This window comes from Pantherophis guttatus, chromosome 6 (assembly GCF_059756535.1).
Source record: "Pantherophis guttatus breed Tessera chromosome 6, ASM5975653v1, whole genome shotgun sequence".
NCBI classification, from domain to species: domain Eukaryota; kingdom Metazoa; phylum Chordata; class Lepidosauria; order Squamata; family Colubridae; genus Pantherophis; species Pantherophis guttatus.
The window spans coordinates 5,425,104-5,440,465 of NC_142068.1; the positions used below are offsets into that span (position 1 = coordinate 5,425,104).

At 40.9% G+C, this 15,362-nt stretch overlaps 1 protein-coding gene across 1 annotated transcript in view; it reads right to left on the reverse strand.

The window, feature by feature from the left end:
• Positions 1-15,033, reverse strand: part of LOC117659652 (cytochrome P450 2J6-like) — a 31,784-nt gene extending 16,751 nt beyond the window's left edge. Inside the window, exons 1-3 of the mRNA XM_034407697.3 lie at positions 14,794-15,033; positions 4,113-4,275; positions 1,128-1,277 (exon numbers count right to left, since the gene is read on the reverse strand). Coding sequence (XP_034263588.2) covers positions 1,128-1,277; positions 4,113-4,275; positions 14,794-14,967 — 487 coding nt within the window. The 5' untranslated portion in view covers positions 14,968-15,033. The remainder of the gene's footprint in view (positions 1-1,127; positions 1,278-4,112; positions 4,276-14,793) is intronic.
• Positions 15,034-15,362: the final 329 nt, after the last annotated feature.

Genomic DNA, 15,362 nt, shown 5'->3' on the forward strand with positions numbered 1-15,362 from the left:
CTGCCTGTCTTTCTCTCTATCATCTATCATCTATCATCTGTCCATCCGTCTGTCTGTCAATCTATCTATCTATCTATCTATCTATCTATCTATCTATCTATCTATCATCTATCTATCTGTTATCCATCCATCCAACCAACCATTTTTCTGTCTATCTATCTATCATCCATCCATCCATCCATCCATCCATCCATCTAGCTAGCTATATAGCTATATAGCTATATAGCTATCATTTATCTATATAGCTATTATCTATCTTCTATTTATCTATTATCTATCTATCTATCTATCTATCTATCATCTATCTATCATCTATCTATCTATCTATCTCTATTATCTCTCTAGCTCTGTCTCTATCTATTATCTATCTATCTATCTACTATCTATCTATCTATCTATCTATCTCTATTATCTTTCTCTCTCTTTCTCTCTCTGTCTCTATCTCTATTATCTCTCTAGCTCTGTCTCTATCTATTATCTATCTATCTATCTATCTATCTATCATCTATCTATCTATCTATCTATCTATCTCTATTATCTCTCTAGCTCTGTCTCTATCTATTATCTATCTATCTCTCTACTATCTATCTATCTATCTATCTATCTCTATTATCTTTCTCTCTCTTTCTCTCTCTGTCTCTATCTCTATTATCTCTCTAGCTCTGTCTCTATCTATTATCTATCTATCTATCTACTATCTATCTATCTATCTATCTATCTATCTATATTATCTTTCTCTCTCTCTCTTTTTCTCTCTCTTTCTCTCTCTCTCTTTCTCTATTATCTCTCTATCTATCTCTGTCTCTATCTATCTATCTCTATTATCTATCTATCTATCTATCTATCTATCTATCTATCTATCTATCTATCTATCTATCTATCTATCCTCTCTATTTATCAAATATATTGGCTCATCTTACATTTCCTTGCACAAAACATGAAAAAAAGGATCAAAGGTTTTATTGGGTGAGCCTCCATCTTGATCTTTTTTTGCCTTCCCTTGCAGACATTGAAGAAATGACTTCAGCCTGTCCTTTTTGTCTTAGCTTGTACATTTTGGAAAATTAAAACAAATAAGAAAATACAGGTTTCCGGCCAAAAGATGAAGGCATTCGCCTTTGTAGTACCTTCACTTTTCCTGAACACTTCCACCAAACTCTCTGCCTCCTCTTGGATCTGATACTCCAGAGCGCTCTTCCCCAAACCGAGGTTCTTCAGAGCCGCCATTGAAAATCGTCTTTGCTGCTTCCAGGTCAGGCCCGTGGAAAGCAGAATTCCTGATGACACAGAACCACCAAATGACAGATTATCGGCCTTATTCAAGTCTTTAGAAATGACAGAAAGGCAAAATACCTTTCTCCGAATATTGTGATAGAAATAGCAATGGCACTTAGATTTACCATATTTTTCGGACTATCAGACGCACCTGAATTTAGAAGAGGAAAACAATAAAAAATGTTTTTGGCCTACTGTTTTCAGGCCTTTTCCAGTCTTCTGGGGCTTTTTTGTCTCATTTTCTAGGCTTTTTTTGGCCTGTTTGGGGGGCTTTTTTCAGCCCATTTTCAAGGTTTTTTCAGCCCATTTTCAAGGTTTTTTCAGCCCATTTTCAAGGCTTTTTTGGCCCGTTTCTGAGGGTTTTTTCAGCCCATTTTCAAGGCTTTTTTCAGCTCATTTTTTCAGCTTTTTTCAGCCCATTTGTGAGGCTTTTTTTTTTTTTAAATTTGATTTATATGCCGCCCTTCTCCGGAGACTCAGGGCGGCTTACAATGTGCTAAGCAATAGCCTTCATCCTTTTGTATATTTATACAAAGTCAGCTTATTGCCCCCACAAACTGGGTCCTCAATTTACCTACCTTAGAAAGGATGGAAGGCTGAGTCAACCTTGAGCCTTGGTGAGATTCGAACCTGCAGTAATTGCAGGCAGCTGTTCTTAATAACAGGGTACTTTAGACCACTGTACTACCAAGGCTCTTCAGCCTTTGAGGCTTTTTTCAACCCATTTTTGAGGCTTTTTTCAGCCTGTTTTTGAGGCTTTTTTCAGCCTGTTTTTGAGGCTTCTTTGGGGCAATTTTCAAGAGTTTTTTCAGCCTGTTTCAGGTCTTTTTTTGGCCCATTTTCAAGGCTTTTCGGCCCATTTTCGAGAGGTTTTTTGGCCTGCTTTTTTGCCTTTTTTTTTGCCTGTTTTTGAGGCTTTTTTGGGCCTGTTTTTTCAGAAAAACAGGCCCCAAAAGCCCTGAAAAGGGGCCAAAAAAGCCAAAAAAAATGGGCCAAAAAAGCCCCAAAACAGGCTGAAAAAAGCCAAAAAATGGGCCGAAAAAGCCCCCAAAATGGGCCAAATAAGCCTTGAAAACAGGCCAGAAAAAGCCTCAAAAATGAGCCAAAAAGGCCTGGAAAAGGCCCCAAAACAGGGCATGCAGAGGCCAAAAAATGGCTGGCAGGTGGGTGGGGCTTTGGCAATATTTGGTCTATAAGACGCACAGACATTTTTTTTTTAATTGAAAAAGTTTTACAAAAACCAATTTTTCCCCCTTTCCCCCCGCATCCCTCCCTAACCCCCCCAACCCTCCCCTCTTCCCATGACTTCCCCAAGGTGAAATCCGTCCACATTATATTATATCATACTTTACCACCCCTCTATTCTCCCCCCTGTGCGCTATACATTTCTACATAACAATATGCTATTTTGGCCCCTATAAACTATGCATTTCTACACAACATTCAGCTAAAAGCTATCTGGTACTTCCTAGTTTGATATTTATTCTGCGCATAATCTATCCATTAAGACGCACAGACATTTTCACCCCCTTTTGGGATACAAAAAAGGGTGTCCTATAGTCCAAAAAATATGTTATATCCCACTTCAACATGCTTTACAACCTTCTCTGAGTGGTTCACAGAGGAATGTAAAACTGCCTCTGAAACGTGAAGTCCAGTTCTGCCAACTGGGCAGCATAGGCTTTGGAGTTACTAGGAAACTATCATAAAACAGGAAGCCTAAATTAGGAATAACTAAAAGGGGACAAGAGAATGAAGGAAAACAAAGCAAGAAGACAAGCAGAAAAATATTAGAAATAAACAAGTAAATGACAAAGAAAAATATTGAGGGGAAAAAAAGAAGAAATAAAGTTATAAAGGAAACCCCTCAAAACCATGCGATGAATCTATTCAAATTTCAAAATTACATTAACATTCTACCATTCTCAAGAGTTGATTTTTGATTAATACAAATTTGTATTTGTTAAGTGAGTCCCATCCAATTTTACAATCTTTTAAATCTTTTTTAATAAGCTAAGTGCTATTGCTCTTCCTTCCTTCCTTCCTTCCTTCCTTCCTTCCTTCCTTCCTTCCTTCCTTCCTTCCCTCCCTCCCTCCCTCCCTCCCTCCCTCCCTTTTGTGGTGATGCAGTGGTTAAAATCCAGGATTGCAGGCTAACTCTGCCCACTGCCAGAAGTTTGATCCTGACCAGGTCAAGGTTGACTCATCCTTCCATCCTTCCAAGGTGGGTAAAATGAGGACCCAGATTGTTGGGGGCAAGAGGTTGACTCTGTAAACCGCTTAGAGAGCACTGGAAAGCACTGTGAAGCAGTATATAAGTCTAAGTTCTATTGCTTTTCCTTCCTTCCTTCCTTCTTTCCTTCCTTCCTTCCTTCCTTCCTTCCTTCCTTCCTTCCTTCCTTCCTTCCTTCCTTCCTTCCTTCCCTCCGTCCCTCGCCACTTTTGTGGTGATGCAGTGGTTAAAACCCAGTATTGCAGGCTAACTCTGCCCACTGCCAGAAGTTTGATCCTTGACCAGTTCAAGGTTGAGTCAACCTTCCATCCTTCCGAGGTGGGTAAAATGAGGACCCAAAATTGGCTGACTCTGTAAACTGCTTAGAGAGGGCTGTGAAGCGGTATATAAGTCTAAGTGCTATCGTTAGTGCTATTGCTTTTAGGCACGGTTCTTGAGTGAATCACTGCAGTTGTTTGGTGAGTCACAATTTCCCCCCATTGACTTTACTTGTGAATGTGGTTGTAAGTAGAAGACTAGCTGAACCACCAGAAAGGTGACACCAAAGAAATGGAAATTGTCCTGCCTCCGGTACCCACATCTGAAGAAAGTTGATTGTTCTTACCTTTGTTATTTGCCAATGTTTTGAAAAAGGGGAGCAGAGGCCGGCCAGAAACATCTTCAGGGTGGGTGGTGAGACCATCCTTCACAGCTTGGTAGCCTTGTAATATAATCAGAGGGTAGGGTCCGAACCACAACGTGAAGATATTCCCGTAGATCTTGGACATCTGTTAGAAAAATGATCCCGGACAGTCTTTAAGATTCCTGGGCTAGACTGGTGACTATATTGCTTTATTCTCATTTGAATAAAAGCTTAAATTCATTAGATTCATTACGGATAGGAGAGAGAGGAGCAGGAGGAGGACTGTGGGGTCCTTGGTGCTCTCTGAGGTTGGTTGTTTTCTTGCAGACATTTCCAGTACCCAACTAGGTAACATCATCAGTGCTGGAAGGGAGAGGGGTTTGCAGGGAGGAGGAGGAAGAGGAGGAGGGCTGTAGAATCCTTGGTACTTTCTGAGGTTGGTTGTTTTCTTGCAGACATTTCAGTACCCAAATGGTAACATCATCAATGCTGGAAGGAGGTGGGGTTTGAAGGGAGGAGGAGGAGGAGGAGGAGGAGGAGGAGGAGGAGGAGGAGGAGGAAACCGATAAGGTGGACTCTATTCCTGTTCCCCGAAAAAATAACTTTTGTCCACTGTCCAGTGTTATCCCAGAGATTTTAGATGAGATGGGTGGTGCAAAAATTTGATAAATAAATAAATCTACTCTAGCTGCACACTAGATAGCACCTTTATTAAGTTAAACAACAACAGACACAAGGGAGTGTGCAAACGTTTCAATTCCCTGAAAGATTTCATTTGATTAGACAGTTTTTTAAAAAGAAAGCAGGGAGAAAGGGCATCATTTTTTTTAAAAAATGTTGTTTGTGTTGTGAACAAAGTTAAGTGGAATAAGGAGATTTTTAATTTTCCTGGAAAGTTACTGTAGATGACATCCAGTTTAATTTCCACCCAGTCCAATCCTTACATTCAGAGCACAGCAAGTGCAAATGGTACTCGCTTTAGTTAGCAGGAAAAAAAGTTGTTTGTTTATTAGACATCAGCAAGCATCAAAAATAGTTAACGGGCATAAATGAAATAAAATGTAGGCAAAAGCAGGGAAATACAGAAGTATTTGCACAACAGACAACATTTTTCATTATTGATATATTTCTTTATGCCAAAAGGGGGAAGAATTTCACAGAGCCCCCCAAAACCATCCTGTGAGTAAGTGGCATGTAGAGTAGCCTTTGGTTACTCCAGCTTTAAGCCTTCTATGTATAGAATGACAGCGGAATAGAGTTGGAAAGTTGGACATCAGGTGATCCCGCCTCTTTCCTGAACCCTCAATGTAATACAGGTGGTCCTCGACTTACAACCATTCATTTAGTGACCGTTCAAAGTTACAACAGCACTGGAAAAAGTGGCTTACGATAGTTTTTCACACTTACTTTATGGCCCAGGTGGTCAAGGCAAGGCAGGCGTTGCGAGAGTCCTTCGTTGCTCTCAATAAATGGTCCAACAAATGGACCCCCCAATGACCGGTAAAGCTCCAGCACCAGGCTACCCTAAGGGCAGCCACCCTCAGTCCCCCCAAACAACAGTCCCTAAGTCCACAGAATAGGAGAATGTTCACAGGGCACGGTCCAGGGTCCCAAGTTCAGTCCCCCCGCCTAAGTGAGTCCACAAGGCAAAGTCAAGGCACAAGAAAAAAGGCAGAAGGCAGTCTTCAAGGCCAGGTGAGGCAAGGCAAAAGTCACAAGTCAAAGTCGGGGAAGAGTAAGACCAAGCCAAACAATTGTTCCTGGCAAAGACTAACTGCCCATGACTTCTTAAATTACTCCAGAACAGCTTTAACAAGAATAGCAGAGTTGGAAGGGACCTCGGAGGTCTTCTAGTCCAACCCCCTGCCTAGGCAGGAAACCCTACCACCACTTCAGACAAATGGTTATCCAACATCTTCTTAAAAACTTCCAGTGTTGGAGCATTCACAACTTCTGGAGCAGAGGTGAAATGCTCCCGGTTCAGACTGGATCGCCTGATCCTGTAGCGATCGTGGCGGATGGTTCAGAGAACCGGTAGCAAAAATGCCTCCTTCCATGCCCAGCTGAGGCACACGATCATCAGAGACTTTTTTTTTTTTTTACTTTTAAAAGCATTTTTTCCTTCGGCCAAAAAAATGCTTTTAAAAGTAAAAAAAAAAGCCTCTGATGATCGTGTGGCTCAGCTGAGATCGTCAGAGCCTTTTAAAAGCATTTTTTCTACAACCTCTTTGAGGTGGAAAAAAATGCTTTTAAAAGGCTCTGATGATCCAAGCTGAGTTGCCTGATCGTCCGATCAGTTGGCCACGCCCACCCAGTCACATTACAGCCACCCATCAAGCCACAGAACTGGTAGTAACAAATTTTACATTTCACCACTGTTCTGGAGGCAAGTTGTTCCACTGATTAATTGTTCTCAGTCAGGAAATTCTTGTTTGTCGTTTGGTGCATGTAACTCTACCAAGAGTATTTGTTTGAAGTTCATTCTTACTTCCACCATCAAAATCCTCCCTTCTTCCTCCACAAATATTAATTTAGGATCTAATTTTTCTTTAATATTCAAAGCTACTCCTCTCTTGTTTTCTGATATCAGTGAAGTAAATAAAACTCCTAATTTTGAATATTCTAATAGTTAGTGTGTTGTTTTCTAATGTGTACTTCTTGTAAACATATAATGTCCATCTTTAATCTATTTAGTTTGTTTAAAATTCTATTCCTTTTTGTTGCTGAATTCAGTCCATTTACATTTATTGATATTGCTTTTATTTCTTCTTCCATGCTTTATTTATTACTAGTTTTTAATTTCATCGCTCTTGTCTCTCTTTGTTCCTTTAGGTCTTTTGCCCTTGCTCCTTCTCTTAGTGCTCTTTTGTCCTATTCCTTTATCCTTTCTTTGTTTTCCTTATGTCATCTGTATGTTCAATCTCTCTTGCCACTCCCACTCCATCATCTAGTGGTCCACAAAATTGCTATAGAATAATTTCGCTTTTTCAATGGAGTCTAATCTATGTCTTTGTTCTTGCCATGTTACCAAAATTCCTTTTGGTATTAACCATCTGAAACTCACTCCTTTTGTTATTAAAAATCTTGTTAGGAAATGATATTCTCTCCTCAAGTCTCTAACTCTTCTGGATATTTGTCTGAATACTGCTATTTCTTTATCTTTGTATTTCAAAACTGTGTTTCTTGTTTTCTGTAGTATCTCGGTTTTTATTGCTTTCTTTGTAAATCTTACATGGACTTCTCTCGGTAATTTGTTTCTCATTGCTTATCTTGTATATACTCTAAAGGCCTCATCAATCTCATTCAAAATCTTCTCCTTGGGTTCTTCCATGACCTCTGCCAACATCTCAGCAATCACATCTGGCAAATTTTCCCCTTTTTCTTCCTCTATATTTTGAAATCTTAGGTTAAAATCAGAACGGTCCATCTGCAATGAGATAATTGTCCTCTCTTGATTTTTGTCAACTGATATCAATTTTTCTTCTAGTTCTTCAACTTTCTTTTCTGTCAAATCTGCTTTTTCCTCAACTTTTTGAATTCTTTCTTCATTTTTCCCAATCAACTCTTTCATTTCTTTTAAGTCCTGTTTCAAATCATCGTGTAGTGATTGCATAAAATTCTTTAACTTCATTGTCTCCGATATTTTTTGTGTTTCTGTCATTGAGGGACTTGCTGTTGGGTGCAGGTGTGCTGCAAATTTCTTCATGATGCTGTATAAGATAAATTTGTAATCCACTTATGGTTTATTTGTAATCCAAATATCTAATCCTCCCCGTTGAGTGGATTAGAAAAAATTGATGAAAAAAAGAAGAAAGAAACAAACAAACAAAAAGAGTCAATCACCCCCTCAAAAACAATATACTAAAAATATTACCAATCCAAAAGTAAAAAGAAAAAAGAAAAAGAAAAAAGAATCTTAGGAGCAAAGAGAAAAGTGAAAGTGAAAAAAAAAGCCAATAAAATTTCTTCAGGCTCTTCTTGCCTTAATCCAAATTCTATATATGTCACTTCTTTTCCAATCATGCAGAGAGGGAAGAAAAAAAAAGAAAAAAGCCAAGAAGAGTTTCACCAAAACCAATCTAAAACAAAGTACTTCAAAAAGCTCAAAAAAGTAAATAAAGAAGCAAAACAGAGAAAATAAAACTTGAGACATGGGACAAAGTTAACAATCTAATCTCTCTCTCTTGCACATCTGCTTTCTTATCACTCCCGTCCAGATAGTCAAGGTCAGTTTACAAGCTATAGTTAATTCAAACCTTCTTTTTCTTCTGCCACTAGCTGGCACTGCAGACTATTTCATTCAGTAAAACAATGCCATTTCAAAGTTCCAGTTCTTTTTAGTACTTTTTAGTTAATTCTAGTCAGTAATTTACATCAAAATTATTTAAAGTCATTGCATTTTATTGTAAACAGGAAAATCCAGTCAGTTCTCTATCTCCTCTTGGTTAATACACACTTTTAAAGAGAGTTCCCAATCACTTTCCTTAATTCATTCAAAAACAAAAGCAAAAAAACCTTTTTGCCTCGGACTTTCGCTTTCTTCGCCGCCCAATTACCAGAGGTGAGAGCCAATACACATCTGCTCTCCCTCCTCATTTTCAGCCTCTTTTCTAGATGAAACACTCTGTCTTCATCTTCTTCTTTCCGCTGTGACTGCCCCAGCTTCCTAGCGACTTCTATGGCCGCTTTCTCCGCTGCCCAGTTTGAGGAGCTTCTTCTGATCCAGCCAGGGAGTTTGCGATCTCCCTGTGTCAGTCAGTCCATGGTCCTCTTGTTCATCATCTCTACAGGATGATTTAGGTCATTCAGGACTCCCCGGACAGCGGAGATATCAACGGTTGTTTAGGAGCTTCTGAAGTGCCCATCGTATCGCCATGACGTTGGCCACACCTCCTCCATGTTCTTAATCTGTTTTTTGTGGTGCTGTTTTTGATAGGTTGGACTGTTTTTTCCCTTTGTGTAAAGACAGATGCAAAAAACAAGTTAAGTAGTTCTGCTTTCTCTCTGTTGCTTGTTACCTTCTTGCCACTTTCTCCCAGCAATGGACCAATTGTTCCCTTGACTTTTTTCTTGCTTTTAATATGCTGGAAGAAGCTTTTTTGGGGGTTATTTTTTACTTTTGTTGCAAGCCTTTGTTTGTTGTGAGCCTTTGCTTTCCTCACTTCATCTTTGCAGACTCGGACTATTTGCTGATATTCTGCCTTAGTTATGTGCTCCTCTTTCCACTTTTTATACTTGTCCTTTTTGTCTTTCAATTTGTCAGAGAGTTCTTTATGCAGCCACGCTGGTTTCTTTTGAGAGCTGTTATTTTTTTTCTTCATTGGTATTGTGTTAGACTGGGCTTTTATAGTCTCACTTTTCAAAATTCCCCAAGCTTCTTGAGTTGTTTTTCCTTAAAGATTCTCATCCATGGAATCTTTCCCAAGCTGTCTTTAAGTTTATTGAAATGAGCTCTCTTAAAGTCCAAGACTCTAGTTTGAATTTGTTCTATTACTTGTGCTTGCATAATGTTGAATTCCAATATTGCATGATCACTCACCCCCAAGGTTCCGGTAGCTTCAACACCTTCTATCATCTTATCTCTGTTAGTGAGAATTAAGTCCAATATGGCTGAGCCCCTTGTTCCCTTTCTCTACTTTTTTGAAAACAAAGCTGTCTGCTAGGTTTGTTAGGAACCTGTTGGATCTTCCTCTTGGTGCAGAGTTTTACTCCCAGTTGATGTCAGGGTAGTTAAAATCCCCCATTACTATTGTGATGTGCTTCCTACATACCTTAGTTAGCTGACTAGCAAAAAGTTTATCTATTTCCTCTTTTTGGTTGGGTGGCCTATAGTATAGACATGTGGCAATGTCATTTTCCACCCTTTAATATTGACCCAAATGCATTCAAGATAATTTTCATCATTGTTATGCTCTATTTCTGTAGAGATGTACTTATTTCTTATATATAGTGCAACTCCACCTCCTTTTTTATTTGGCCTATTTCAGGGGTGGGTTCTAAATTTTTTTACTACCGGTTCTGTGGGCGTGGCTTATTTTGTGGGCGTGGTTTGATGGTCATGTGACAATTCTTTAGGATTTAGCAGAGGTACTGGTCTACCAGGCTTTTAACTGCTTGCAGAGCTGTTCCGGTCTACCCATTTGTTTTTCGAGCACACTGGTCTACCACCGCACTGCCTTTTAACACTGATCAGCTGTAGGGTGGCCCTTTGAAGCCCCGCGGCAAAAATTAAAAGTTTTTTTCCTTCTAGCTGATCACCTGGGACTCGGGAGGCAGCGAATAGATTGGGGGTGGGGCCAAATAAAAGGTAAGAATAACACGGGGGAGGAGGGCGAGAGGGCCCATCTTCTGAACAAAGAGAACCGGTTCGGTGATGTCATATTGTCACTGCTACCAGCTTGGCCGAACCGGGAGGAACCACTGGTCTATTTCTTTTAAATAATTTAAATCCCTCTAGCTGTATGTTCCATTTGTGGGTTTCATCCCAGCAAGTTTCTGTAATGGCAACAATATCATATCTGCCGTCATTTACTTGAATTTCTAATTCACCCAGTTTATTCCTCATATTCTGTGAATTGGTGTATAGACATTTAAGTCCATTTTGTTGGACCCTGTGTTTACTGTCTACATAACCTGTGTTGTCCCTGACTGTCCCTACTTTCTTGCCACCTGTTTGATTAGTGCACATGGTATGGACTCACTATTAAATGCTTGGTTTTGCTTGACAGCAAGGTTGATAATCTTACCCGCACAGAAATCTATGTTACATGCACCCTATTAATTTTAGATTGCTTGGGACAGAAATGTTCTGTATCAATTAATTCTCTCTCCCCGCTGTTCAGTTTTAATGTTTATCCAGAAAACTTGTGAATTTAATGCCAAGTAACTCAGTCCCTTTCTTTGCTGGATGCAAGCCATCTCTTTTGTATGCTCCAGGTGTTCCTTGTGAGCAGTGGTGGGGCAACTTCCTCCTGAGTAGTCTTACAGCCCATCTCTGAGCTTGCCTAAGTTCTGCTGTCCGTGCCCTTGGATCGAGCGGGGGAGGCAGCTGTTCCTCATCAGAGGGGATCTGCTGCCAATCAGCTCCTGTCAGCAACCGATTCTCCCCAGTGTCTGTGACATCAGGCAGCTCTCTGTCCAGTCGACCACCTCCCCCAATGCCCGAGGCAGTGGTGGGTTCCTCCCAGTTCGGTCCGGTTCGGCCGAGCCAGTAGCGGTGACGATATGACGTCACCGAACCGGTTCTCCCCCCCCCGCCCTCCCACCCCCCCACCCCCCCACGTTATTCTTACCTTTTATTTGGTCCCACCCCCAATCTATTGCTGCCTCCTGAGTCCCAGCTGATGACTAGAGGGAAAAAAACTGTTTAAACTCTTGCCGCGGGGCTTCAAAGGGCCGTCCTACAGCTGATCAGTGTTCAAAGCAAACAAATGAGTTGGGTTGTAAGTGCGAGGACTGGTCGTAAGTGCGAGGACCTTCCAGAAATGACTCTGATCAGCTAGCCATGCCCACCTAGTCACATGACTTCCAAGCCACACCCACAAAATAAGCCACACCCACAGAACTGGTAGTAAAAAAATTTAGAACCCACTCCTGGCCCAAGGGGCCCAGGACAGCGTCGTCCTCATTTCCTGACCTCTCCAAACATGCCAAAGGATATGTGCCATCCCTATTGGACGGCCTCCTCCTCCTCCAAAACGGGCTCCGATGGGGCCATGACTACTTCTGACTGTTGCAGTATCCCCGTGGTCACATGATTAAAATTCAGTACGCTTGGCAATTGAGTCCTATTTATGACGGTTGCGGTGTCCATGAGTCATGTGATCTGCTTTTGCGACCTTCTGACAAAGGGGGAAGCCAGATTCACTTAATAACTGCGGGGATTCACTTAACAACTATGGAAATGAGGTCCAACTGCTAGGTTGGCTTCTGCCAACCTAGCAGTTCGAAAGCACATAAGCTTTCGAGAGGAAGCACCGCCCCCTAGAGTTGGGAACGACTAGCACATATGTGCGAGGGGAACTTTTACCTTTACCTTTAGACCAGGGGTGTCAAGCTCAAGGCCAGCGGGCCAGAATCAGCCCACGGGGCGCTTAGTTCTGGCCCATGGGGCCACCCTGGGAACAGCAAAGGACTGGCCCGCGGTGTTTCTGCCAATGAAAATGGGGCTATGCGCGGCCCTCCTGAGCTCCATTTTCGCTGGCAGAGGGCTAGAAAAACAAACTAAAAACAAAACAAAAGGAGAAATGTTTCCTCTTTTGCATTTGAGCATGCAAGAAGGGACAGGAAAGGAGAAAGGGAAAGAGGAAAGAAAAAGAATGAAAGATGGGAAGAGAGCAAGAAGGAAAAATAAGGAAAGTATGCAATTAGGTGTTCAAATAGAATAGAATAACAGAGTTGGAAGGGACCTTGGAGGTCTTCTAGTCCAACCCCCTGCCTAGGCAGGAAATCTTACACCATTTCAGACAAATGGTCATCCAACATCTTCTTAAAAACTTCCAGTGTTGGAGCATTTACAACTTCTGCAGGCAAGTTGTTCCACTGATTGTTCCCTGGCCATGCCCACCCGGCCCTCCAAAGTCAAACACTTTTACCAGAGAATTACAGTAAAGAAGATACATATTTGATTATTCATATAATAACAGCGGCTAGAATTGTACTTGCACAAAATTGGAAAGCAGATAAAATCCCGTTGGAAGGAGAAATTCTAAAGAAAATTTTAAAGTGTGCAGGAATGAATAGATTAACATTGAGAATAAAAGATAAAGAGGAGTCGATGTATTTCAAGAGATGGGAAAATTTTTATGATTGGTTAGAAAGGAAATATGAATAAGGGTATAGAGATAAAATAGATAGAGAAAACAATTAAAAAAATGGATACCCAGACGATGCCAAGTAAAAGGAGAAAGGAGGGGGGGGGGTAAAAGGGGAAAAAAGTGAGATATTATAAAAATGTACACAGCTGATGAAATAAAAATAAATATTAATTGAATAAGAAGTTGAAATGAGAATAAAGATAATTAGAAAATCGGGGCTGCTCTAATACCACTTTAGATTGAACTGAAAAGGGAAACAACAAGAGAGAGGGGAAGGAGTAGAGGGAGAGGAGAGGAGAGGAGAGGAGAGGAGAGGAGAGGAGAGGAGAGGAGAGGAGAGGAGAGGAGAAGAGAAGAGAAGAGAAGAGAAGAGAAGAGAAGAGAAGAGAAGAGAAGAGAAGAGAAGAGAAGATTAGAAGGGGGGAAGAAGAGAGGAGTGGGGGAATGGAAGGGGAAGTAGGAAAGAGAAGGAGAGGAAGAACGAAGAAAGTAGGAGGAGAAAGAGGAAGGAAGAGAAGGGGAGGAGAAGAAGAAAGATTGGAATAAAGGTAAAGGGTAAAAGAGCAGCCCCGAAAAAGTAAAAATTAAAAATGAAAGTTAAAAGAGAAGATGAATGAAAAATGATGGATAAATGACCGTACATGTAAATGTGTTTATGAGAAATAAAAATAAAAAAACTTTTTTTGAAAAGAAAAACACAAAGTCAAACACAACCCTCCACGAAATCGAGTTTGACACCCTTGCTCTCTAAACAGCCAAGTAGCTCCAGAAGACACCATGTCACAGAGCCTCATACAAGGCAAGGTCTCAAGTCTTCCAAATAGTCATCGGCAAGTGATGCGTTTGGCCATTGCCAGCACAAAGGCTGAAGCAGGAAAAGCACGAGCAGCCTTTGCTCAAAATGAAAAGAGAGAGAGAGAGCACGGTTAGATACTGAAAGAATGGAGCAAGAGGCATCCTGGGAAATATTAGATTTGTTTGTTTGTTTGTTTGCTTGCTTGTTTCTTTCTCTTGCCTAAGTTAGATGTCCCAATCTGGAATTTCTATAAATCTTAAAATTAGTGTGTTGATCTCTCCCAACGCACTAATGTTCTCACCATGTTCCTCTAGAACACGGTGAACGCAAACAGTAGCTCTTACGAAAAAGAAAAATAGATTTCACCGCCACTCCCTTTGGTTACACAAAAGCCGCAATGTCGCTTAGCAATAAATGGCAGGTCCTTGACTTATGACCACAATTGAGCCCCGACATTTCTGTCGTGAAATGAGACATCCGTTCAGGGCGTTTTGCCCTGTTTTACGACTTTTCTTGCCACGGATGTTAAGCGAGTCACTGCAGTTGATAAGTTAGTCACACGGTTGTTAAAATAAGCCTGGCTTCCCCATGGACTCTGCTTGTCAGAAGGAATCACGTGACCTTAGGACACAGCAACGGTCATAAATATGAACCAGTTGCCAAGCATCTGAATTTTGATCATGTGACCATGGAGATGCTTCAAAGGTCGTAACTGTGAAAAATGGTCATAAGTCACATTTTTCAATGCCATCGTAACTAAATGAATTGTTGTAAGTCAAGGACTAACCTGTTCTGTTCTGTTCTATTCTGTTCTGTTGTTACCTGTATTGTTGCCAAACACCTGAATTTTGATCACGCGATTATGACTTTGAACGGTCACTAAACAAACTGTTGTAAGTCGAGGACTACCTGTATTGACCTCCGAAGGGGCATCTTCCATGCCTTCATTTCTTTCCTTATAAATATGTATCGGTGCCTCTTTCCTCTAACAACAATTCAGTTTTTTTTATTCTGTGTCAATCAGCTGATGAAAGGGATAGAAAATTCTTACCTCTATCAAGAGTTCCCGGGTTAATTGAAAAAATTTGGGGTGCCATAAGCACCCGATGAAAGGCAGAGGAGTCGGTCCAGGTGGGTAGTGTCTTCTACGCAACTGGAGCTTCACCAGTTGGACAATCAGAAGGCAGAGGACGAGCAGGAGGAAAATTGAGCTTAGGGCCATCATTTCTGTGCACCTTCTCCAAGGCGTCTGCTCTGTGATAAGACTTTGTCTGAAAAATCCTTTTGCTCTTCTAATTTTGTTCCCATGGGCGGGATCCTATTCAGAGGATTTAAATTTGCCCTCCCTCTTTGGCAAGACTGCTTCCCATGCTACATCTATGCTCTTGGGGCATTTTCCTCTCGGGAACCGGCTCAGAAAATTATGTTGTAAGGTTAAATGAAAGAAACAGCCAGCCTAACCTGAATAACTTCTCTTACACTTTATGTGTAAGATTAAGAGGGCAGAATATTAAGCTGTCAGAAAATTTCTCCTTATTTCTAGATTGAATCGCTCCTTGATTAGTTTCCACCCATTGTTCCTTGTCTGGCCTTCAGGTGCTTTGGAAAATAGATTGTTCC